This window comes from Pseudochaenichthys georgianus, chromosome 16 (genome assembly GCF_902827115.2).
Source record: "Pseudochaenichthys georgianus chromosome 16, fPseGeo1.2, whole genome shotgun sequence".
Taxonomy (NCBI): Eukaryota; Metazoa; Chordata; class Actinopteri; order Perciformes; family Channichthyidae; genus Pseudochaenichthys; species Pseudochaenichthys georgianus.
Genome location: NC_047518.2, coordinates 19,611,127 through 19,636,540, shown reverse-complemented (window position 1 = coordinate 19,636,540; position 25,414 = coordinate 19,611,127). Strand labels below are relative to the sequence as shown.

At 40.9% G+C, this 25,414-nt stretch overlaps 1 protein-coding gene across 3 annotated transcripts in view; it reads left to right on the top strand.

Moving 5' to 3' along the window:
• The first annotated feature begins 8,095 nt into the window (after window positions 1–8,095).
• cobl (cordon-bleu WH2 repeat protein) overlaps window positions 8,096–25,414 on the top strand; it is a 78,693-nt gene continuing 61,374 nt past the window's right edge. For 2 of the 3 annotated variants that reach the window (XM_034102058.2, XM_034102056.2), the window contains exons 1-3: window positions 8,096–8,182; window positions 8,430–8,556; window positions 23,360–23,554. In XM_034102058.2, coding sequence (XP_033957949.1) covers window positions 8,528–8,556; window positions 23,360–23,554 — 224 coding nt within the window. In that variant the 5' untranslated portion in view covers window positions 8,096–8,182; window positions 8,430–8,527. Of the gene's footprint in view, window positions 8,183–8,429; window positions 8,557–22,180; window positions 22,310–23,359; window positions 23,555–25,414 lie in introns of those variants that run through there. The other variant, XM_034102057.1, reaches the window with a different exon arrangement.

The window sequence follows — 25,414 nt, the reverse complement described above, 5'->3', positions numbered from 1 at the left end:
GGCGAGTCAATCTCAAAATAGAAATGTACTCACCAATGTCTGAAAGATCTGAAGGTGCCTGTCCGTGACGCCAATCTGTGAGAGAGATTTTCTTTTCAGCAATGTTGATGGAAGGAATGGAGGCTGGAGTCCGCTTTATATCAAACACCTGAGTTTATTGAGAGCCACGGCCGGGAGCATTGGCAGGGTTCTCACACGACTTCATCATGTGATTCCCCAGCCAACACTGAAGATTACACAGAAACACAGCGCAAATCTACACAGATAATCAAGGAGGAGCCTCTATTTCGCGCGTCTTCTGATCGATAATCACAAAAACACATGGATTCAGAGACAAAGACAGTCTGTTAAAGTCCTCTGGCAGTTAGTCACAGTCCCCCAACAGGAAAGCGGAACCTTTAACCCTTTAAACCTTTAACCCCCTGCTCTAAGTTATGGCAGACCTATGTGAAACACAAAATGCTTTTTGGTACAAACACACAACAAAATATTTCCCTCACAGATCCACGCTTTTATCAATTCATTGATAACCAATTAACATTAGTCTAAGAATATTTTCAGTCACTACTTGAATCAAATAAAACGTCCTCAGAGTTGGGTGGATTCCTCATTACATTAATCACATCAAAAGCAGAATAAGATTGGAACAGCCAATCACAATGGTTGATACAGACAACCATAATAGAAAAATCATCTTTCTTCAGTGTTTGATTTCTTTTGTCAAAAAGCACAATAATAACACATATGCAATACAAAAATATAATAGTAAAATATATGTTTCAAAAACAAGATCTTTTATCATTTATCCCTCAGTTAATCTCATTCATCAAACACAAATTCTAATTCAGCTTACATCTTTAAAGATTTACTTTAAGGTAATTACTTATTAAAACACAATTAGAATGTAGGATTATAAGAAATCCAATTGAGGTATAAAATCAGAATCAATAGGGATTCAGTTAAAAATTCACAGTTAAGGTATAAATTCACAGTGATGAATCGATCAATCTGTAATCTGTAAAGGTACAGTGTCCTCAATCTTTAGCATTACTTTTCGTTTACTTCAATACACTTATTCAAGAGTAAGGCACTTTACTACATACATTTTATTCACATACATTTGTTCAAAAATCTGAAAAGGAAAAGTTAGGCATTTTATTTCAACAACCTGAGGAAAGAAAAGTCAAAATATCTATTCGTTTGAAACCGTCAGGCAGGTAATTGTATTTACTGTATCAACAATGAGAGAGACTAGGCCCTCGTACTGTTAAGATTGCTCAGAGTCTGTGGGGAAAAGTTGTACCAATCCTCAGCCTCCTCGCTAATTCTGGATGCTATGTTCAGCTCACTAAACCAGCTTTCGTGAAAGGAATTGGGCTAAACATGGGAGAATGCATAGATTCTGGCATATTTTGGCACAGCAAACAGTTGCTAATATTGTGTTCATGTGCGTAGTCTAACATTAAACTTGCTGCAGAATTAGTTTTAGTTCGTTTAAAAGGAGTGATTTAAGGCCTTTTTGAAAAATCTACATCACCTGCTGAGTATTTAAGTGGAGTGGATAGAACATTTGTTTTTCTATCTAAATGTAGCATGCAGTAGCACCTGGATTGGGAACCTGGTAATCTGGTTTCCTCGTTGTACATTTTACCTGGTAATGATTAAGGATAGTAACATTGTCTGTTATAATATTAGAAATATCTTATTGTTCAATACATTATCAATCTGAAAATATCAATTAATTTATTTTGTTTAGTGTGAAAGTGTAATCTGATCTGACAATTAATTTATTTGTTTAGTGTGAAAGTGTAATCTGATCTGACAAAATATATTTGTCACCACTATGTAACACATATCTGTTCATCGGAAATATAAAAACAATCATTAATTGTACATCTGTAATCATCTGGTCATTCAATTCAAATGTTATCTTTGTACAAGAGCTCGAAGAACATGTCCTCCTGACTCGTTCTCCTCCTCTCTTTATGACACAGAATGTCTGGTGTGTGAAGGCATCCTGATACTGTAGATTAGCACTGAGGTGCTGATTGGCTCAAAACTCTTCTTCCCCAGAGCACCATATTTCAAACCCCCCAATTGCTCTGCTTTTGTGGCTCATTCAGTGAGCACTTTATGATCTCCCAGTGAACCAGAGGCTCATCTGCCTGCATTCCTTCTGCTATCTGCTTGAGAGCAGAGCCTATTCCAAATGGCACATCCAGATGCCACCCCCGTGATGGGAGAGGTTAGGAAGAAATCTGCCCTTCCAAGAACCATGGAGCCTCTGAAGCCATCGCTCGTCCTGCAGAGTTGTCTGTTTGGCCCCCCCCCGAGCAGTAAGATGAAGAAGCATCCCATCCCATCAGAAAGTTGAAGATTAGAATCCTCTCATCTCGAACGACCTCGTGCCTCCTTGCCCGTGGCTGGGGGTGCTCTCTGCAGCCAGAGGGTGTGACCCTCTCTCTCTGACCCTTGACCTTCAGAGCTGTCCTAGTGATTGGGTTAACACTTCAGAGAGATGTTTTCCTGGGTGCAGACAACTCAAAGTAATGGATTAGCACATTATCATTCAATTACAAAAATACGATAGGCCCCTCAGAATTATTTGGGAGCCTTCCTGACACATGCACATGCATACATGTAAGGTTTGTGTTAGTCATTTAACATGCAAGAATCATATACTCATCAGTCCAAAGCAGAGAAATGTTATTTTAAGTTAAAGGTGAGCTAGTCCCTGTGGATATAACCCGTTCTCAATTATTCTAAATATTATATTAATTCACCATTTACCGTTTGATAAAAGATTAGTTTATCAGAAGTACATTTCCTCTTCCATAAACATAGGTTTGAGAAATGAATGTTTCAATATGAAATCAATTACTCAAATATAATTGACTCTCCCCTCCCTTTTCTTACATATGTCACATAATGTAATAACAACGTAGGAGTCTATTTAAACATGGTATCGTCTATAAGCTATTAATCGAGAAAACTCAGTATCAGCATCGGCATCTATTGCACGTCTGTCCGTCCTGGGAGAGGGATCCCTCCTCTGTTGCTCTCCCTGAGGTTTCTCCCATTTTTCCCTTTAAACTGGGTTTTCTTTGGAAGTTTTTCCTTGTACGATGTGAGGGTCTAAGGACAGAGGGTGTCGTATTGTCATACTGATATTCTGTACACACTGTGAAGACCACTGAGACAAATGTAACATTTGTGATATTGGGCTATATAAATAAACATTGATTGATTGATCAGCACGCAACTTGCAAATAACTCTTCTCTCTTTCCTATCCCTCTCTTATCCTCATCTCTCTATTCTCTCCTCCACATCTCTCTCTATTCTCTCTCTCTATTCTCTCTTTCTATTCTCTCTCTTATCCTCATCTCTCTATTCTTTCTTCCACATCTCTCTCTATTCTCTCTCTCTATTCTCTCTTTCTATTCTCTCGTCCACAGCTCTCTCTATTTTCTCTTACTTCAGTTAGATATGAAATAAAACATAGAAGTCCATGTAAGCATGGTAGAGGTCATAATCCATCAGTCGAGAAAACTCAGTATCAGCTGTGCGCAACTAACAAAAACAATTGTGAGAACCATATATTATGCAGGAAATGCACACCTTTGTTGAAAAAAAAAAAAAAAAACAAACAAAAACAAAGCATCTCTGATTTGGGAGGAACAGCTTCAACCCCCTAAACATCTGAGTCACCACTGAAGGCATAGCATGAATGATAGTGGGCGTCTGAGGGTGTCTTTACTGAGAAATGTCAAACAAATTCAAAACCTTACATTTGAAAACAGGTTTGCATTCCTCCACTTAAGGTGACGTTATCATTGGAAACAATAAGAACAAACTATTTTGATATAGAATCTATAAATTGAATCTTTAGAGCAGAACAGAATGGTTGTATTTTTAGCCTAAGCTCCGTGCAGCCTCATGGTCTATATAATGTGAATATATGTAGTAGACAGTAACAGGCCCCTGACATCAGGCCTATACTAAAAATGGTAGGGGCTTTTCACAGCTTGCCAACCTGCAGGCATCCTCTGCATAGCAGTATGGATAGCCTTAAAAAACAAACAAACCCACTCTGTGGTAACGAGAATCATATTTCTGACCCCTGTGCCCAAGTGAAGCCGTTTGACTCATCTGACTGACCCAAGGGTTTGGAGCTGGTGTGACAGGGAGGCTTCCAAGTGTTCAGAGCAGACGTCAAGCTTTCAGTTCATGGCTCGGTGGGGGGGAGCAGACCCATGTGAGACAGTATCAACGGCTGTAAAGTTCAGTTTGAGGAATGTCATTCTCTCTGTGAGCAGGGAATGGTGTCCATTCTCGGACCAGACCATTAATGTCATGTAGCGCAGCCATAGCATCTCTGTGACTGCACACAGCCGGTCTGTAGTAGGGCAGAGCTGGGTGACTTTTAGTGAAGCCGTCCGAAGCCATAGACAACAAACGGAACACAGGATCATCAATGTCTCTCTTTACCAGTGGCTCAATCATAAAAGAAATTAGTGGGGAAATGTGGAACACTAATCCATCATGTGAAATGTTGAGTTAATTTAAATAATTATTTATGGGATGAAATCAAATTATCATTAATATTAGAAACTAAAGTCAGTTAAAATAGGACTTGCACGGATCAGAATCTAATCAATACACCATTTTCCCAGCTCTGTAATGAAATGGATGACAAGCAGGTATGCAAACTTGTCACCTTTTGAATCCAAACTAGGTCGTTTGTGTGATTCATGTAGATCTGCAATACAAATATTATTTGGGGCATGGGCAAGGTTGCCAACTCTGGGTACCTGGCTGGATTGAGATTTCGATATCATGGGTTTAATTACACACATGCGCACGAAATGACTGCTATCGTGTCAGTAGCGGGACCTTAGCATATATGTAGGATATGTATATAATATATATATATAAATGCACAATATTGGACTCAGACTATAAAAGGGCACACAGTGTCATTCACTAATGAAAGTCAAACACATGTTTGTTTCCACTGTTTTATTGTGTGCCTGTCATGATAAGCAATTAATTGACGTATCAGCTCCTGAGTATTTTTTTGTTGGGTAATCTATGGTAGGGCTAACTCATACAGTGGTGGGGCTCAAATCAGTATTTGAAATGTAATTACATATTGATTGATTGATTGAAAAGTTTATTAACAGCTTGTATATTGGGTACAGTACAGCTCAAAAAATACAATTGTCAAGGGGATGCAGACCAGAGAAAGACTTTCGTCTTGTTTACATCAGGGTCCCCCATTTCCAATTCATCATGTCATTTAAGACATATAAGACATATTTGACATACAGATGGCTATATCGCCCCCTTGACGGTGAAACGCCACGCATGAGGTTTGGATTATTTCCCTGTCTCAATCCAAATGGAACTGAAAAAGGCACATTTGTGTGACAAAATTGACATGCTGAAAACCCAACCCCGCAGCGGCGCTGTCTGGGGGATTTTTTGAAATACTAACATAAAATACACATTCTCTTGAGATGAAAAAATAAGTCCATCTATTACTACACGACATATTTAAATGAAGCTGAACCTGCTGCTCCTCACAGAGGAAAAAAGGCTGTGTGAATTACTTTACATTCGTGGATCCCCCACTGTCCTGTGTGTGAAAACGGAAGACAGCCCACACACCTATCAATCATCAAACCGTGGGGTCCTATTTCATTATGTGATGAGTTCTATCAACACGTAATGTTGTATCAATGTATATCGAGATGTGTTACCGCAAAATTATTCTCCGTCGGGACTTCCTGCAACAACACCACGCCGCCACCTCGATTCTGATAGGCCAGAATCTATTATCAAAGATGTCCTATTTAAGAAGACGATCACTACGTGACAATCTGCAGCCGCTTGTTCTTGAGTAGAAGTACCAGAGTGTATGCATACTATGTTACAGCAAGAGTACTGCATTAAAAATGTTACTCAAGTGAAAGTAGAAAAGTATTCTCATCAAAATATAGTGGAAATAGCGACAGTCGTTGTGCAGATTGGTCCATTTCAGAATAATATATATGATGTGTTTTATAATGATTTATCATCAAAGTGTTCTCAAAGCTGGTGAAGGTGCAGCTAGTCTGAAGTACTTTGTAGACTGCAGGGTAGCTGGTGGATTTACTCCATTGAAAGCAACCATAATATTTAATCACAGTCCAGTATGATTCTAAAAACATACTCCTATTAATTAGGGCGTGAAAGTATGTCCCAAATATTTTTGGTGACACAGTGACCCTTTTATTCGATACCTTTACCTCCTAGCACTATATCCAAAAGGGAATTGGTGGTGTCCATTTAGATGTTTTGTTTTATAGACACATTCTTTGTCTTGTTATGGTTGTCATTATAGTGGCCTACTGCTTTTTCACACCTGACTTTTCTCTATTTTACCCTATGTAAATCACCTGGGCCCAGGAGTTCAACACTTTTAATCTCAATCAGATCAGATCAGATTTTGAAATCTCATTTTTTGTGATCCAGGATCAGACAAATCGGCCAGATTTTGTCCCTGGAGTTCAAAGCAATTCAGGATAGGATCAGCCTGATCCAGATTACGACTTTTCAAGATGACTAGATCCTGAATATCAGTGCTTTAATCCTACCGATCGCCATCTAGTGGACATGAAAAATAATGCAAGGAAGACAAGAGACCACATTGCAGACATCTATTGTCCGCAATTACTTTTGAAAGGTGATGACAGATGATGGACTTTTTTTTTGTTGAAGATATTTTTGCTTTAATCTAAATTACATTTGTAATTGACAATCTTTGTTGTGATACTTTCATGAGCATACACATTTATGTCATCAACATTTGGTTGAAAACAAAATAGGCCACCACAAACGTGACCAACAAAATGAAAAATAAAATTGATTAGCCATGAAGGCTAAAAATGGTGTATTATTTCAGTTAACAAACTTTGCCATTTTATTTATATTGAAACATATTTTAAAAATAAATGGTACAGTACATTTTGCTCTGGTAATCCACTGGGCCCAGGAGTTCAAAACTTTTAATCCCTATCTGATCAAATCAGATTTGGATTTTGGGGAGTTTTGAACTCCCCAAAATCCAAATCTGATTTGATCAGATAGGGATCACAAGTTTTGAACTCCTGGGCCCTGTACATTAAACTGTAAACTGTCTATGACTGACCTCTGCTGGTCTAGAATGATATTTTTGTTGTGCAGGGAGGTGTTTGATGGGCAACAGAGCACAAAGCATGCTGGGAGAAACTTGCCGGGAGAAGATATTTGAATTCATAGAATTTCAACGAGACAACGGCTTTTTCCAAAACATGTACGATACGATACGATATTACATTATTTGTGAGATCAAGTCTGAAATTTGACTTGCGTCACAGCAGCTCCATGTCCAACATCAACAGACACGCAAACCCAACGTACAACAACAACCACCTCGATATTAATAATAACACTATAACAATAACATCAATGTCTCTTACTTATATGTCTATCTCTATATCTTTCACTGTGAAGCCACATTTAGTTTGTTTGTGTACATCTCATTGGTGCTGTGGCTTTTCAGCTGGCGCTCAGCCTCAGTGAATTCCCAAGGAGGATGATTGACGTGAGATCTGCTGACGAAGGCGGGCTCGAGGGAGCGTCATCAAGTTAGAAAAGCACAGCTGCAATAGACAGGAAACCATGTGGCATTGCTTTCAAAATAAAAGCGGACTCTCTCAGGTGGTCCAGGCAGCCTAACTTCATGCTTTGCGCTCGCACGTTATGGATAAACACATGAAAGCATATCAGATACATTGATTAAAAAGAAAAAACTGAATAGTAATAATGTCTCTGGCTGTAAGTAACTCCTCTGTTGGCAATAGCCTACCCTATATTCAAAATAAATCCAAGTGTGTGTGCCCATCATCCAATAAGGTGTGCTTTAGTAGTTGGTATACTTGTATAATCAACAAAAAGAGTAAACATTGAAATAAGAATACATTACTCTTCGATTTGATTGTGTTATATGAACTCTTATTTTGGGGGGAAAGACCGGAAGTTGAATGTATGCACGCAATTGTCTTGACAATGCTCGAGGGTAAATCAACCAGAGGGACTGCGAAGATTATATCAAGTGGATGTAACTCAGTCTCTGATAATGAGGCTGTATTGAAAAGAGTAAGTTGGACTTAATATAGTCAATATGTATCGATAATTAGGTCGTAAGTAGCTTTCACAGACACTTTGCGGTCTTTCTGCTTCAGGTCAGGCAGGACTGTCATCTCTGCGCACTGTCACTCGTTGGATTTGTAATAGAACATATCAATTGTTGTGTTTTGCCAAAAACTATTACTTTTTTATATTTTAAAACGGTAAGAAAACTGAGCCCAGCAAGCAAATTAAAGTTATATGTGCTAACTCGCAGGTGGTGGCATAATGGAAATCTACCGAGTTTAACGACAACTGCGGATTTTTGGATCCCAGCTCGAGCACCGCTATCATCTGAAGTTGGAAATCACTGCAATGACTGACTCCTCAAAACCTCCTTTAGGGTAAGTACTTAAATAATAAGTACAGAATAATCAAATGAATTCAAGTTCAATATTATCCCTCCGATGGTTTGTGTAACTCAACATCAACTGTTTAGTTAATCTAGCCTGGGTTTGACTGCTAAACAACGATGCGCACATTTAACGGAACATTTGTCTACTCTGCATTATGTGTGCACTGCAGATCATCACAGTCCACAAACAATATCTCTTGTTTGCGGTTCTCAGTGTGAAGTTTCTCGTGACACTACACATAACATGCCTATAACATGTATTATCATAATATTTTTAGGAAACGTTTACGACTATAATTGTGAGTAACAGTTATTATTAATAACCGTAACTTCATTTGTCAACCCTTGAAAAGCATGTGTGGTCTATATTCTATATCAGTACTGACAACACAGAGAGTGTTCCAGCAGCCAGTCTAACCTGCTCTCCATTTGCCTTCTGTCTCTCCCTCAAACACACACAAACAAACACTCACAAACACACACAATGAATATACAGCTCTGGAGCAGAGCATAGAGTACTAACAGTACAGTTGGTTTGAGTGGATGGCAGACAGGCATGGCCTTTATCTGTTGGAAAACAACGGCAACATCTGCAGGTGCTGTCCACAATGTGCTCATGATCTGTTGTTTGGGGTGTGTTGTGTCTCTGGTATGTTCATCAGCTGTTAAGACAACATGGTACAGTAGTGATGCTTTTTCCATTCATCCTATCTGTTCATCACATGTGTGACATTTTTGGAGATATGTCACATCAACAGATCAACAGATCAACCTTTAATCATCATTGACTGTACATTACATTTGATTCCACAGTATGCTACCGTTAAGAACAATGTCCATACAGTTTAACTCTGACTCGTCTGGTAATTTTCTCTTGATAGAATGGTCTTTTAGGACCCATTACAGCCTTCCATGGCCTACTTTGTCTTATGTTATTACAATGGATATGAGTTAGTTCATGAGGTACTCACTGATAGGGTACATTGGGGCTTCTTATTTGATGAGATGTCAGACAAACGTGATGTCAGCATTGTTATTATTGTTTTTCTATGTCGTTTTCTTGTGTCCTGCTGTCATTAGGCCTGTCACGATAACTTATTTTTGTTGGATGATATACTGTTCCATAAATAATTGCGACAAACAATATTCTCGTAATTTTCAGACAATTTTGTACCACTGATATTACATAATATAATGGCATACAAAGAGCGCTCTTTCAATGAGGAATTCGCTTTTAATTCTTAAGATCATGCAGACATTTAAATTAGATTGGGAAAAAACAATGAAATAAAAAATAAATGGATAAAACCACACAACATGAAAAGTAAATAATTATGGTAACACAAAGTATTATGGTTAACACAATGACCAATACAGAGTAAAACAAAATTGCTTAAAGGCATGCGTATGTGACGTACCATAAGTAAATAATATTTGATTGTGATGGGCCTTAAGACGACTCTACCTTTTCTATCTATCAAGCTTGAGCTCTTCTGGACCCTTTTAATACATGTATCTAGACTGTACTGTATGTAGTAAAGGCTCAACAGAAGTGTAGCGCAGATAATACATGTGTGTTCTTAGCAACACAAGTATGCTGTAATACTGTTTTGTTTTGAATTGAGGTTCGCTCTACTTCTCCCCTGATTTTTCAAGTAAAGGTCCCTTTAACCAGATACTCTTAAATACAGTGCTTCAGACACTCAAGAGCTTCTTGGCCAAATTACAAAGTCGTCTGGTTTCACAGTCAGCTGGCAGTGGACCAGAGATGCCGGTCAGTGTGTGACATTTCTGCCCACATAAATTACCATGATGACTCCCTTTGTGTTGTGATTTCTCTTTCGTCATCACACAGCGAGTAACTACTTTACAGCATAGCCCAGCCCTAATGAAACACAGGTAATAAAAGATGCATGAAGTCAGTGACAATCATGTGTGCGCATCAAAGCCTTGTGAGTTTATTTTGGTCACATGGTTCAGTCCCTATGATCAACCACCCAGACCCTGACGTAGACAAACACATTTTTTGCCATTTGTCGATACGCAGGCTAGGTGCGTTTCTTTTTTCTACATAATTCTTCAAATCGTTCATAGAATACAAAAGCCCCCCCAACCACTCTTAACATCCTGCTGTTGCCATCTGCCTCGCTGATGGTAGGTCAAACATTTGACGTTAAATGCATCTGTTTAGTTTTAAAACTCCACCACAGGAAGAGCGGGCTGGCAGATACTCCAGATAAATACAGTATGGGATTACATATAACTGTCTGTTTATCCTGAGCACACACACTTAGAGATAAGTATTGGCTACCAACGGTCCTGTTAGCCTGTGTGCACTCATGAGCACTGCACATCGAGGGATATCAACACCAGTTGCTAGCTGCAGTGTAAATGCTCATCAATCTAAAGCTGTGCCCACTAGACTAAGATGTCAGTCTCACCTTTTGCATATATGCCATGTGTGTCTGTCAGTCCATACTGTGTGTCTTAAAATAGTCTCAGGGAGAGACATTGTGCGATAATGGAATCCCTTAGTGCTGTGTCTTTTCCTGCTGAGGTCTCAAATTATGGGGCACTAGCTCCACACCCTATCTTTCACAAAACTCAATTTAGAAGTTAAGGTTCCTGCGGTCGGCCACGAGCTCAGCCGTGCTGACTCAGGGATCTCCCTCTCCTTTTTTTCTCTTTTTCTTGAAAGCTGTACTGTATTGATTTTCCGAAAAGAGGAAAATGTTTCAGTGAATGTGGTCACATCTGGAAATGTTGGGTTATTTTTATGATGGGTTAAATTTAACTCCTGTGAAAGCTGATATAGGCACAGAAGGAGTATTGGAGGCTATATATTGTTGGCAGCAGTACAGTTTGCATCTGGTAATGTCTGCATTCACTTCACAGGCTGGGCCTTCCCGTTTTAAATAGAAAGGGAGTGGATGCAATGCTTCCAAAAGCATGTACGGGAGAAGCCTGAGCAAAGTACTCTTAGATGAAAAGTATACATTTGAACCTTTGCTCATTTTAAGTGTTTCATAAGAAAGAAACATAGCACAAGACTGCCTGTTAATACTTTTGCATTCGCCCATGTATGAGTTATTCCTTAAGTAGTTAATTAAATGTTTCCATCATTCACATTTTATGAGAACTTCCTCATCTTTAAGTAATGTGTCATAACCAATTTCAGCAACATCTAGTGTGGTTAATGAACACTAGGGATAATTACTAGGTCATTGGGCTCCACACATTAAAGTAGTACCAGCTCTCTGACTGTATTTACTCCAAAGCTGTGCCATGATACATCGGACACATTTTAGACATCTAATCCGGCTGTATTAATAGATTGTTCTGCTCCTGAGGGCCCACTACATTTACCAACCTTTATTCTGCCTCTCTCTTTAGTGAAAGAAGCTGTATAGGTCATACCTTAACTACAAAGTGTGCCTCGATCTCAAGTATCTAGGTACAGTGTATCAGTCTGTACTATTATTTTGCAGCTGCTATGGGCTGCTCAGATTTATTTCTGGAAGCCTGCAGTCATATGTTAGTCACTGTGGTATGTGGGTTTGTCAAGAGCGGAAGACAGACAGATCACATGTGTGTGTGTGTGTGCTCAGATTGGACGGACTCCTCTCACACCATCTGAAGGCCATAGCAGAGGTATTGCCTGATAACGCTGAGGTGGCGGAGTGCTCTTTGTGTCGCACAAGTTGTGATGGTTTTTGAAGCTTTTGAACACCTCTGCTATCTTCTTTATTGACAACCACTTTGTGCCACGGTAATCAGCTACAGGTGTCAAGTTGACAGAAGCTATGGAAACATGGCTGTTATTATGTGTTGGCTTTCATTTAAAAGGGCATCAATGAATGCTAAGAAATATGTGTTTCGATCATTGGATGGTAAAAGAGCTTTTGCCATTCAAAAAACCCTTAAATGTCTGGATTGGGCGCGGAAGACCTGACATGTTTTTTATTAAAGGTTCCCAATTATTTGTGTTGTATGTTTTTCAAATCAAAGGATCCTTGGATGCCCATGAGCATCACCCGTAGAGCAACAATATCTGTTTTTCTTCTTGTTTCTCCAGCCAGAGCTCGATCTAATTGAACAAGTTGCTTAGGGAATAGAGAACGGACTAATTATCATTTCCTGCTGTTATGTTTCTACATTCCATCTCTCCTTCCTTTCATGTTAGACTCTACCAATCTACCCTTTTATATTCCCTTTCTTGTTGACCTTCGGCCTATGGGGCCTTTTGCCACCTGAGATTCCCTCTTACTGTACCAACCTTCGTTATCCCTCCTTCTCTTTTCTCTTCTGTTCTTCTGACTGAGATTCTCAATCAACATTGAGCTGATTTAAAGTGTAGAGTGGCTGGATTTTTACATTTACTGTAAAGAGCATTAAGAAAACATGGTTTTGTATTTTATTTAAGGCACTTCAAATCTACCTCCATGAATAAAGGTGGTTAGTAATGAAATAGTCTGAATGGAAACAACTAGGATGTTAAGAAAGTAATGACAAATACAATTCAAAAAGGTCTACAGAAGTGTCAGTCATATTTGATCAAATAAGGTCTTCAAAGGGATTTTTTTAAAGCTTCCTTGACAAAAGAGAGAAAAAGGCTTCCTGCTCCTATTTTTGGAGAATGATTATTGTCTGGGAACATGTCTCGTGTTAATCTGTCACTGCGTGCCTCTGTGTCACTGGTCACAAGAGGACAGGAGGACTGGAGGAGGAAGTTGGGTGTGGTGCTGTTACACTAAGTGGATTTCTGTCTTTTAAGTAGGTGTGAAACAGATACTCAGCCATCACAAGTTACTGACTCAGGCCCCGTCCACACGGAGACGAAACGGAGACGAAAACTAACCGAATTCGATATCAAAAAAGTCTTCCATCCACACAGAATCGACTCAAGAAACGTGTCCGTCCACACGAGACCGCTCGACCCGCTGGAGACGGTGTAGTACATATACCGGGCCTGTAAGTGGCGCTGTACTTCCGCCACAAAATACACCAAAAGCTGCGAATGAAACCGATGACGATTATTATTATTATTATTATTATTATTATTATTATTATTATTATATTATATTATATAATTATTGTTGCTGATGGTTGTGGTAGAGGAGCTGTACATTTTGCACTAAAATCTGTATCATGGTCAGTAGCATCTGGAGCACGAACGCAACCCTGTGATCCGCCATTGTTGTTGTTGTTGTTGTTGGTGAAACGCATCAGTGGGGTATACTACGAAGCAGGATTTTCGCTTAGCTGGCTAAATTCAGGGAAAACTCCGGCTTTCTGGTCCTACGAAGCTGGTTCTCTTTTTAGCAGGCTAGATCTCCATGGTAACTTATGCTTAGCGGCTAACCTGGTCGGGACCAGGGGCCTATGCTACGAAGCTGGTTCAACCTAACCTGGATATGTTTGAGTTAGCCGGTTGGCCTAATCCAAAACATACGCGCTCTCGCTAAACTGTAGTACGACGCGGGTTATCAAGTGGATCGCTCAAGCCAGCCGTGTCCTATCTAGTTAGGTGCGCGTTCACATGAAAGGGGTGGTATCTGGAGCATTCGACCAATCACAAACATGGAGAAGCGTACTGACAGCGCAGCGTCATACTTCCTGAATGAAAAGTGAACTTTAATACTAGTCAAAAATGAAGAAGTTAAACTTTAAACATCCATGACTTAAACACTTTATCCAGGATAAAAGCCACATAGCTGCACGTGCAAGGTGAATACAGCTGGCAAAAGAAAAAGTGTTTGAATGCGTACATTAACAGGTTTATGATATCACTGCCCCGTCTAAAACACGATCTGACTTTAATTACATTTGTCTCGAGTGTTTCGTCAACTTATGTGTTGCTTAAAATAATACTTCTGCATACAGTATGTGACACTGTAAGTGTTGCACGGCCAGATACGGCTCAGCTGACTCAGATAAGGAGAGATATGATACATTATGAAGTGATATGCCGCGGACTGTACTTAATGTACTCTGATCCGGTTACTTATGTTGTGGCCGATATTTAAGTAAGCTTTCTTAACGCTAGTGTTATAATAGTCAGATAGCTCTGAAGATGGAGGTGATATTCTATTCATGTTCACGTTCACACAGTCGGTGATTTTTGCCGGCCGTCTTTCCTGCGACGGCAGCTTTTCTGTATTTCCTTTCTCCTGTAATATGACTTGACTCGCTTTAAACTCCGCACACTGAGCTCTGATTGGTCAGCAGGCGGTGCTTTCACTGAGTTGAGCTCTTAGCCTGCAACCTAACCTGGTTCCGACCAGGTTAGCCGCTAAGCATAAGTTACCATGGAGATCTAGCCTGCTAAAAAGAGAACCAGCTTCGTAGGACCGGAAAGCCGGAGTTTCCCCTGAATTTAGCCGGCTAAGCGAAAATCCTGCTTCGTAGTATACCCCCCAGGTTAGGTTGCAGGCTAAGAGATCAACTCAGTGAAAGCACCGCCTGCTGACCAATCAGAGCTCACTGTGCGGAGTTTAAAGCGATCAAGTCATATTACAGGAGAAAGGAAATACAGAAAACCTGCCGTTGCAGGAAAGACGGCCGGCAAAAATCACCGACTGTGTGAACGTGAAAATGAATAGAATATCACCTCCATCTTCAGAGCAATCTGACTATTATAACATTAGCGTTAAGAAAGCACTTAAATAGCTGCCACAACATAAGTACACTGAGTGCAGACATCGATGTGTCCCATTATCATTCATATCACATCATAATGTATCATATATCTCCTTATCTGAGTCAGCTGAGCCGTATCTGGCCGTGCAACACTCACAGTGTCACATACTGTATGCAGAAGTATTATTTTAAGCAACACATAAGTTGACGAAACACTCGAGACAAATGTAATTGAAGTCAGATCGTGTTTTAGACGGGGCAGTGATATCATAAACCTGTTAATGTATGCATTCAAACACTTTTTCTTTTGCCAGCTGTATTCACCTTGCAGGTGCAGCTATGTGGCTTTTATCCTGGATAAAGTGTTTAAGTCATGGATGTTTAAAGTTTAACTTCTTCATATTTGACTAGTATTAAAGTTCACTTTTCATTCAGGAAGTATGTTGCTGCGCTGTCAGTACGCTTCTCCATGTTTGTGATTGGTCGAATGCTCCAGATACCACCCCTTTCATGTGAACGCGCACCTCATTAGATAGGAAACGGCTGGCTTGAGCGATCCACTTGATAACCAGCGTCGTAGAACAGTTTAGCGACAGCGCGTATGTTTGGATTAGGCCAACCGGCTAACTCAAACATATCCAGGTTAGGTTGAACCAGCTTCGTAGTATAGGCCCCAGCAATGACGCGGGGGTGAGCAGTAGAGGTGGGGAGAGGCGGGGCTATGGCGTCATCGATTCAGGACATGATCATATAGGGCGTACACACGGAGCCGCAAGCGTTTCGTCCTCAGACCTACCCACTTTGGGAGCCGTTATCAAAGGGTATCGGATTTGGGCTCCGAATCCGCGTTTCCGTGTCGGCCTCGTGTGGACGAACCGTCTATACGATAAAGAACGTTAACGGATTCAACTGATATCGTCTCCGTGTGGACGGGGCCTCATTCTGGCTGACAACATTGGGAATACATCCTGAACTCAAACCCTTTAAATAACTGGAAGGACTGTAAGCAACCTAATTGATCCCGAGGAGTACAAATTAATTTAGCACCTGAGGTGCGGTGTTGTTTTTAATCTCCCTGGGGTTGAATGTTACAGTTGCTGATTCTGCACTCCTGTTGAACACATTGTGCTGAGCTCTCACCTGGCATGGATGTTATGGTGGACCTCCTCTGTAGTCATTATCATTGAGTAAGTTCACTTGGCATTGCAGTTGGGTGGTAATACGCATCAAGGCATATGCTAAATTACTTGTGGGCCTATAGCACCTGTAAACAAACCCTTAAAAAACCTCTTAAGTCTCCAATACTCACTTCTAAAACAGAAAGTCTTTCCCTTGCTTTCTGTGTCCCTTCTCCTTTCTCCTCCTCTCTCCATGTCACTGTGTGTATGCATCCAAAATCGACAGCTGCTACTAAACTCGAGGTCTGCCCTCTTCTGCGCAATCAAGTGGTGTAAATATAGGTTACCATGGGGACACCATGACACCCAAGGGGGCATGCTGGCTATGTAGCAGGACAGAGAGAGTGGCTCAGAGTCCGGGATGTGTATCATTCACAATGTGTCCAATGCACACTGAGAGGTTAAAACTCAAGTGTGCTCACAGACAAGTGTACCTCCATGTAAGAGTGTGGGTGGGGTCACAAAGTGACACTCAGGGATAAAACATGCTTACTTTGTTGTTGTTTCTACTGATGCACATCACTCAGATTATATTCTAGGTTTGAATGATTATTAATTGAGGCCATTTTCTATATTCACATTTATATATCTTTATATAATAATTAAGCAATTTAAAAACAAGCTAAACATTTTTTTAAAGGACATTGTTTGCAGTATTTCCTAAAATAGTTTATTTGTATTCTCTTGAGTTTCCAAGTAATATTCTTTTAAATTACTACCTTTATTTAGGACTATAAGGCACAAGAAATAAGCACAATATTTTGTTAATATGCAATACAAAAAAGTGTCATAATGCATGAGACCAGTACACTTTTTAAAACGTTTCTGGGACAAAATTGATATAAAGTCCTTCTATCCTTAAATTAATTATTCCAGGGGACAAGGGCAGTTTATTTAAACATATTTGTTGCCTTGTTCTAATCTCTGGGACGGACCTCTGTAAAACATTTTTAAAGTACATATTGATTTGTTTTTATTTACTTAAAATGCACAAAACTTGTCATAGTAAAACTAGGTCAGTTTGTGATGTGCCCAAATAATCTGCACTGTTGGTTGTCTTCATTAGAGGATAGTGGCTCTTTGTTTTACTACTCCTATTGTCTGAGACTCATCAGATAGAAGCCCCGTCTCTGAATGGGGACACGTCTCTCTTGCCCCTTTCACACCAGCGCTTTTTCAGCTCCGGCTCGGAGCTGGAGCCTGAAAAGCGCCGGTTTTTCCTGTTCACACCGCAGCGGCGCCGGCTCTTAGCTCCGGAATCGGGTTCACTTCCAGCTTCAAAAAATTGTCGGTCTAGAGGCAAGAGCTTCGGAGCTAAGGGCCCGTCCACACAGCGGCGTGCGCTGACGCTTGCCGGCGGGCGTGTCTGAAACTCGACCAACAACCAATCACATGAATCTCCCGCCCCTGACACACAAGCAGCGGTTTGATTGGCTAGAGCTTGTACTGGCATATGATTCGATTGGCTGACGCTTCTGCAGAGGCGTCAAAAGTTGAACATTGCTCAACTTTTGCAGCGAGCCACGCCAGCTACGCTCCGCGTCGCTTCCCACTATGCATTTCGGCTAAAAGTGACGTCACTCCATTCAAAGTGAATGGTGAAGCGTCAACGCACGCCGCTGTGTAGACGGGCCGTAAGAGGTGGCCGTCGCTTACGTCTCTCTTACGTCGAGGCGTGCAGGAAACTAAACCCACCTCCCCTGAACATGGGTCGACTGTTATGCCTGCCTACAAGCAGTAGTGCCTATAAACACACTTTATAAAGTCAGGCAACACTAACCAGGCTTCGTGTGATTCTGTTTATTTGTGCCTTACTTTGACCATCCGTTCACTGTTATCGATCATTGTGGAGAGAGGCAGACGTGTTGTTTTGTATTATTGCTATCGGATGCAAGTAGTCAGTTTAGCTTCGGTTGCTATGCTAACATCACCCGTTTTATACCAGAGAAACTTTCATAACAGCGTTGTGATACCAAACAGCGTCAATTCATACTGACACACATTCACTTAGGCTAAGGGGAACTGGGGATATGCATCAGCTGCTTGTGTGAGTCGGACAGTGAATACTTTAGAGCGGCCGCTGCAGTGTGAGCTAACCGGGAGCTAACGGGAGAATAAACTCCTGTGGAAGAGCAGCCAGCACTGCAGCGGTCGGTAAATGCTGCAGAAACACATTAATAAACAATGAACCACGGCACTCTGGAGCAAAGTATAAGGTTGGAGAAGTCGTTATTCAATTTATTCTGGCTTCGTGTGATTAAAAGCAACACGATCATCGACCCGACGCAGTTCCCCGTTGTTGTTGTTGTTGTTGTGAGTGCCGTAATGGCTGCCGTTGGGGAGCAAATCAGCGATGTAAACGGTGGCGTCATGACGCAGCAGGGGCAGCTCTGGGGCGCCAGTGGGCGGTGTGAACAGAGCGGGAGCTGAAAAGGGAAACCGGAGCTGAATCAGAAAAGCTCCCGCTCGGAGCTAGAAAGGGAAAAGCGCTGGTGTGAAAGCCGCATCTGTCTGGCTGTCTCTCTGCCTGACTTACTGACTCGATGAGTCTCTGTCTGCTGCTATAAATCATCGTTCAATCGACTCCCATCTGCAGCAGATTTTGTTGTTTACAGTACATTATACTGTAGGTATCACTGAAAGACTGACCATTTTCCCCCAACTTGTAACCGGATCCTTATGAAAGTGATGAAAAGATTACAAACACAATAAGCAACTTATATTTACATGAGTTAAGGTGCGAGGGAACGATTGCAGAAAATGGGTATAACAGAAAAATATTGCTTGACAAAAAAGTAGGCCACTTGTAAATGGAATATATTTTGGTGGTGGTTTTGCTGACAGAGCACAGTTCAGAGCATAAACTAATATATTCCATTATTAGTATAGCCTACCAGAGTGGGAACATTTAGGCCTTGTTTCCATGGCTGGGATCAACACAGTATGGGATTACAAATAACTGTCTGTCACTTACAGTTACTTCCTCTCAAAGCAAACCCTCTATAGTCTCCAGTGTGTCTGAGCAGTGTATATGTCATTTGACTTGTCAAATAACAACAGTAATCTGAGTGTGACGTTAGCCGCGTTCACACTGCGGTACTTTTCCCACAAAGGTTCATGCGAACTTAGTTCATGCGAACTCTTTAGTTCGCATGAACTAAGTACAGATCGCGTTCACACCAGAATAAGTCCCTGGGGGTGGATTAGGCAAATGAAGCCGCTGACGTCACTTCTTCTTCTTCTGCTTTGGGTTTACTGGCAGGCCGCCAACCACTTCACGGCGTATACTGCCGCCCAAAGTCCCCGGCCGGAAGTCCCCGGAGTTGGGGACTGGCTTCAGTAGAAGCTGCTGGGAGTCCCAGCAGCTTCTACTGAAGCCTTCCGAGTAAATCTCCAGAACGCCGACACCTCCTCATCTCCACCGCTCCCATGTTTTATTTTGTGTTGCCATAAGTTAGTCTCTCTGCGTTTCTGCGCTGGGCTAATGCTAATGCTAATAATGCTAATGCGAGGATAATAAAATGGCGGCTTCACAAAACTTTTTGGGAGTTTTACGGGGCGTGGTTTGCAATCCGCCCAGCCAATCAGAAATATAGCTCTTTTCTCAAAAAAGACTTTCGAGGGGATTAAAAGGTTCGCATGAACTACTTTTAGTACCGGCTCTTTTTGGTGTGAACGCGATCATGAACCTTTGTGGGAAAAGTACCGCAGTGTGAACGCGGCTAATGATGGATTTGCATTTTAAATGCAGTCCGACGCTATTCGCTGTGATCTTGCCAAACCTGTCATTTGAAGGGGATTTCATTTTTGCCTACATCCTGGAACCATCAGACACCTTTTCCATCTTTGTATTGACGCTCACACACCCAGGCTCGGCAACTGTGCCTTGATCAGTCAGCACAGTAATAGTAGGGTCAGGGAGGAGGCAGCCTTATGTACACACACTCACTCTTACTGCAGTTAGACACACAGACGTGTACACACTCCGACTAATATTTAAAGAGGCTAACAGACAGACAGCAGTAGGATGTCGGCTGCCTATAGGCCTATGTCTGCCTGTAAAGGTATAACAGTCTATAAACATTATACTTATAGATACTCTTGTAAGGGTTGAGGGAAGCAGGCAGGACCCAAATGCAGATTAAATAGAAAATACCTTTATTTCAAAGCTAAAGTGCACACAGTCAACAACAAACAATAATCTCACAACGGCAGACAGAAAAACCAGAACTGAAATGCACACAAGACTAATCACACAAACAAGACACAGGTGAGGAGGGAGGAGAAAACACAGGGACACCAGGTGAACACAATCAGGTAATCAAGTAGGAGGGAACACAGACAGGAAGCAACAGGCAGGACGGGGGGGGGGGGGGAACACTTTTCAAAATAAAACAGGAAACCAAAGACAGATCTAGACATGACAAATCGTGACAACTCTATTAATTTACAAGAAAATAATAGCATTTGACAACAACCAAACATTCACCAAATGCTTTGTCAGACTATAATTGTGTTGATAACTAAGTGTTAGTTAAAATATTTCCGTGTCCAATCAATTACTGTTTTATTTAGTCAAAACCTTAATATATCTCGATCGGTATTCCTTTTTATGGAACTTAACTTAATTATCTTTGTTGAAGCATCCTTTCAATAAACTCTTTGCAGGGGAAGAGGATATAAATAAAATACAAACATCTGCAGCTTTTCACTTGCTCTTTGTGGGTAAGCCATTAACAAATGAAAACCCCCAATAAGTCAACCACATGTATATGTGTTGTTGTATCTAAACTGTGGACCAAAAACTCAACTTACTGTGTACTCTCTTTATTTTAGCCTCTCACATGTTGTCATGGGTTTTTAGAACGAATTAGTCTATAGAAACTTTTAGTGCTTTAAGATTAATTCAGCATCTGTTTGTTTGGATTCCTCCTTTTGCAACTTAAAAAAAATCATATTTTGATGCTATAAACACCTTAGGCCTGAACATTTAAAAGAGGGACGTGAAATAAAGATATCCTTGATAATGCTGTTTAGTCAGGTGAAACGAGCTGAGAGGTTCCGAAAGGTCCATTAGTAACCTGTGTGTGTTTGTGTGTTTGTGTGTGTGCACGCTTGTATGTGCTTGTGTGTGTGCGCGTGTGTGAGCCCATTTGTAACTCGGTCCCTGCAGCAGCTCAGCACTTACTGCCCCCCTGTGCCGGAGCAGGGTTTCCTGCTTTTGGTTCCCTGCTTCTTCTTTACTCTCACACTCCTTCTGTCTCTGTTGAGACGGAGCATTTCCTAAAGGGGGCTTTGTGCGTGTCAGAGAGCGGGAAGGAGAGAGAGGGAAATGTAGTGGTGAGACAAACAGCAAGCGAGAGGCAGAGGATACTAGCTGACTGTGTTAGACCTGGATGAGGCCCAGTAGCACAGATCCACAGAGCCCAGTTCTGTTAACCTTTGAAAAAACAGACTGACAAGAAAATATAAAAAACATCATCCTTATACAGGTTTTTATTCCTCCTGAAAATCAATTTTTCCTCTTTATTTGTTGTGATAAAACTGCGCTTTAAGTCAGGTCACCGTGCAGTTGGTGATTATACATGATCCACTCTGTGATTTCACAATCCATAAAGTATAGTCTGTCATTCCCATGATGTATTACCCACTGAAAACACTGTGCGTTGCAGAATAAGTCAATGACATTATGGGTGTTGTGTTCGAGGGTTAGTTGTTAATGGTTAACTTCAGTCAGGTTAGAGTCCGCTCACTGTGCTAGGTTCACGGGCATTCTTCCTTTAGTCGGCAGGAATACCTCGTAGGAAACTGGCTAGTACACACATTCTCTCTGAGAGGGTGTGCCTATTTCTTAGAACAGGATTTATAAACAGCTTGATATAAAGCTGTTTGGGAACACTTCATCAACACAAGGACATTTTGTATGTGAGTGGAATATTATTATGATATCTAAAGCTAATATTTGTGCTGCGAATACAGAAAGGGAGTGTGTGCTATAGAAAAGCAGTTTGTCATCGTTAGCAGAATGAAGTGTTTGATTCCTGTCCAATCAGCTGTCTGTGTCGGGCTAAGTACAGTTCATGTGCCGAGGTCAGGTGTGCAGATAGGAGCATTTGGTCGCCGGCATGTCATTGACATATGCCACATCCCCGCCCATGTGATCTGTAGTTTGTGTGTGGTTTGCTTTCTGGGTATTTTTTGTTTTCATAAATTATGCCTGGAACTTGAGCCAACCACATGCTCTTGCTAACATTTGAATTTGATCAGATGTTTTCAGTCGCTGTTTTACCAAGGAAAGGACTCTTGCAACTTAGTCAACCTAATGTCCACGTTGAAGTATTACTGATTGATAACATTCTCTGGGCTTGTCTTAAATAAACTGCTCAGGTATTGAAGAATAATCAAATAAAGGGAAGCTATTGGTGTGGAAGTAAAGGTCATTAACAAACAATGATTTAGTTTGTTAAGCATGAGTACTAAGCGTGATGTTATAGAGGGTGTTATTATGAATAGTTAATTACTATTCAGGAGGAGTGTTAGGAACAGATTGAATAAGCAGCTGCTGAGGGCAGGATCATATTGACAACCAAAAGGATCGGCTCAGCATATCTGTGTGCTGTTATGGAATCTAAGTGAAGAGAAAGCTTGTGTCACCAACATAATCAGAATCATGTTCACAAGCCTGTTCAAATTGACTGAACTCATGACAAACAGAAATGTTTTTTAAATATTTGAAATTCTTTGAGTGAATAAAAGTGAGTCAGGATGTGCATCAGAAGGATAGGCTGGCTCAATAAACGCGTCATGTGTCCTTTTAGGATCTAATAACAGTAAATATGATATGTAATACAACTCAGATCTTTAACCTGCTTAAGCCATACATGGACAACCCTAATAGAATGTAGGAAACTCAATCAAGCATCTGCAAGTTAGTCATGGCATCCATCCACTAATTGTCTCATTGTCATCTCTCAGGAGGAGAATGAAGGCCCGTGCCCCGCCCCCGCCACATGTCCCTCTACCCGCCCCACGCCACATCTTCAGAAACGCTGTACCTGATGGGGGAGGGACATCAGACATGGACGCCAAGGAGAACCTGCTGAGGCCCACTGTGGATTTACAGCTCACCCTCCCCCAGGGACACCCGACTGCTGTCACTGAGGATGGAAGGTGAGAGGGCAATCCATCACATTCTTTACGAAGGTGAACAAAATGAAATAATGTGCTGACCCTGGCCAGACAAACAGCATGAGACCCGTTTGTTGCCTGTTTTGGTTGCTGTGCCATGGGGCCTTGTCAAGGGTCCCATTCCCAGTCTCAGCACAAGCTTCAGCCGGGATAGTTGCCAGACGAAGGCTGTCTGCCAAAGCTCCCTGCCCCTAATGAGGTTCTCTCTTTTGGGGCAGAAAATCAGGGATGCCTCCTTATTACAGAACGACAAGGTGGTCTTTTAGAACCAGTAGGCGTCACTGTGCTACTTTTTAAAAGTAGTACAAATAAGGTGTTTCCCTTTTCTTACTAAACAGGGGCATTTCTACACGTACAAATCGTGGCTTTTTATTAACCATTTCAGATTGCCTTCAGTATCATTCCTTAAATCTATTTATAGGTTTATGTTAGCATCGTACTCTAAATCATGTTGGAGAATGGAATGTATGATAACACATTAAGGCTTCAGATAGGCTGTGTTGACATTTCCTCTTCTGACTACATCCTAGCCTGGGATAGTTCATGTGCTCAAAGATAAGATAAGGCCAATGTATCATAAACACACGTGTCATAAATATCAAATGCTGAAAAGAAAAATCCCCAACCATTTATTGGGTGAGCATTGACAGTTACATAAAGCCAATTAAGTTAGCAATACCTGCTTTGAATACAGCAGACGTTTGGTGCTCAGATTTCAATTGTTTTAAGTTCAAAACATTTTGTGATTGTGTAGAATAATACATAGCAAATGTTAAGCCTTCTGCATGATCTCAAACAGATGTCCCTGTAGTGCCACTCATCATTATTCCAACATGTTATAAGCAGGACTGCAGTTAAACAGTAAAGTAAGGTAAGAATGAACAATAATTGGCTCTGTAAGATGCCTTAAAGAAGTCCCTCTTGTGAACCATGGGAGGTTTACCGGTTGACAAGTTATTTTTGATGAACATACCATCTTTAAAATCATGTAAAGAATCACATAGTGACCCAGGAGCTGGCTCTGTGGATTCCAGATTGTCATCTTAGTTGTAGACTGGGTCCATTTGTAGTGATCGTCAATGGTGTCCTTTGTAGTGGTGTCTCTCTCACTTCTGCCATCTGATCTGGCTGTTCCCAGAAAACATTGGAGACTGTCCCTCGGTTTCTTTATCTGAGGATTGACAGGTAGTACTGCAGGCCTCCCCATCAGCTGCACCCCCGCGCACACAGACACACGCACAAAGCAATGAAGCAGACCTCAGAGCTTCTACTGTGGCTTAATGGACATAAGTAGTTCATCAATAAAACATCAATTTATGCCATTGTGGCATTATTTATTATCGGAAAATCTGTCACCTAACTGATTAGTCGACATTCTGTTGGAGCTAAACTTTATTTTGTCATTATAATTCTATATTTGTGTAGGATTTCTCAATATGGACATTTTAAGATTTTACAATCCTGTCATCATCAGCCAAAAACCAAGAAATAATTATACAAAAGAATTAAGACAAAAATACACTTTTAATCTTATTTTTTTAGTACTATACTACAATATATCTGTGATAACATTTGAGAAGCAAATTCACTGAGGGATTTCATGACTTTTGCGGCTTCTACCCCTGCACCAATGACACGAAAGAAAATGTTTATTTCTCAATAAGCCTCATTGTCAAAGTTTTTAATTTCCAAAGATCAGCCATGCGCTAATAGATAGCGACACGCAGTTTAAGTGAAATGATAGGTGTCAGCAAAGATCACGGCATATTGTATCCATAATACATGTTATACTTCCTTTTTAACTCAGCCTCTATTTTACCGACTGTGTTCTAGAAGCACAAA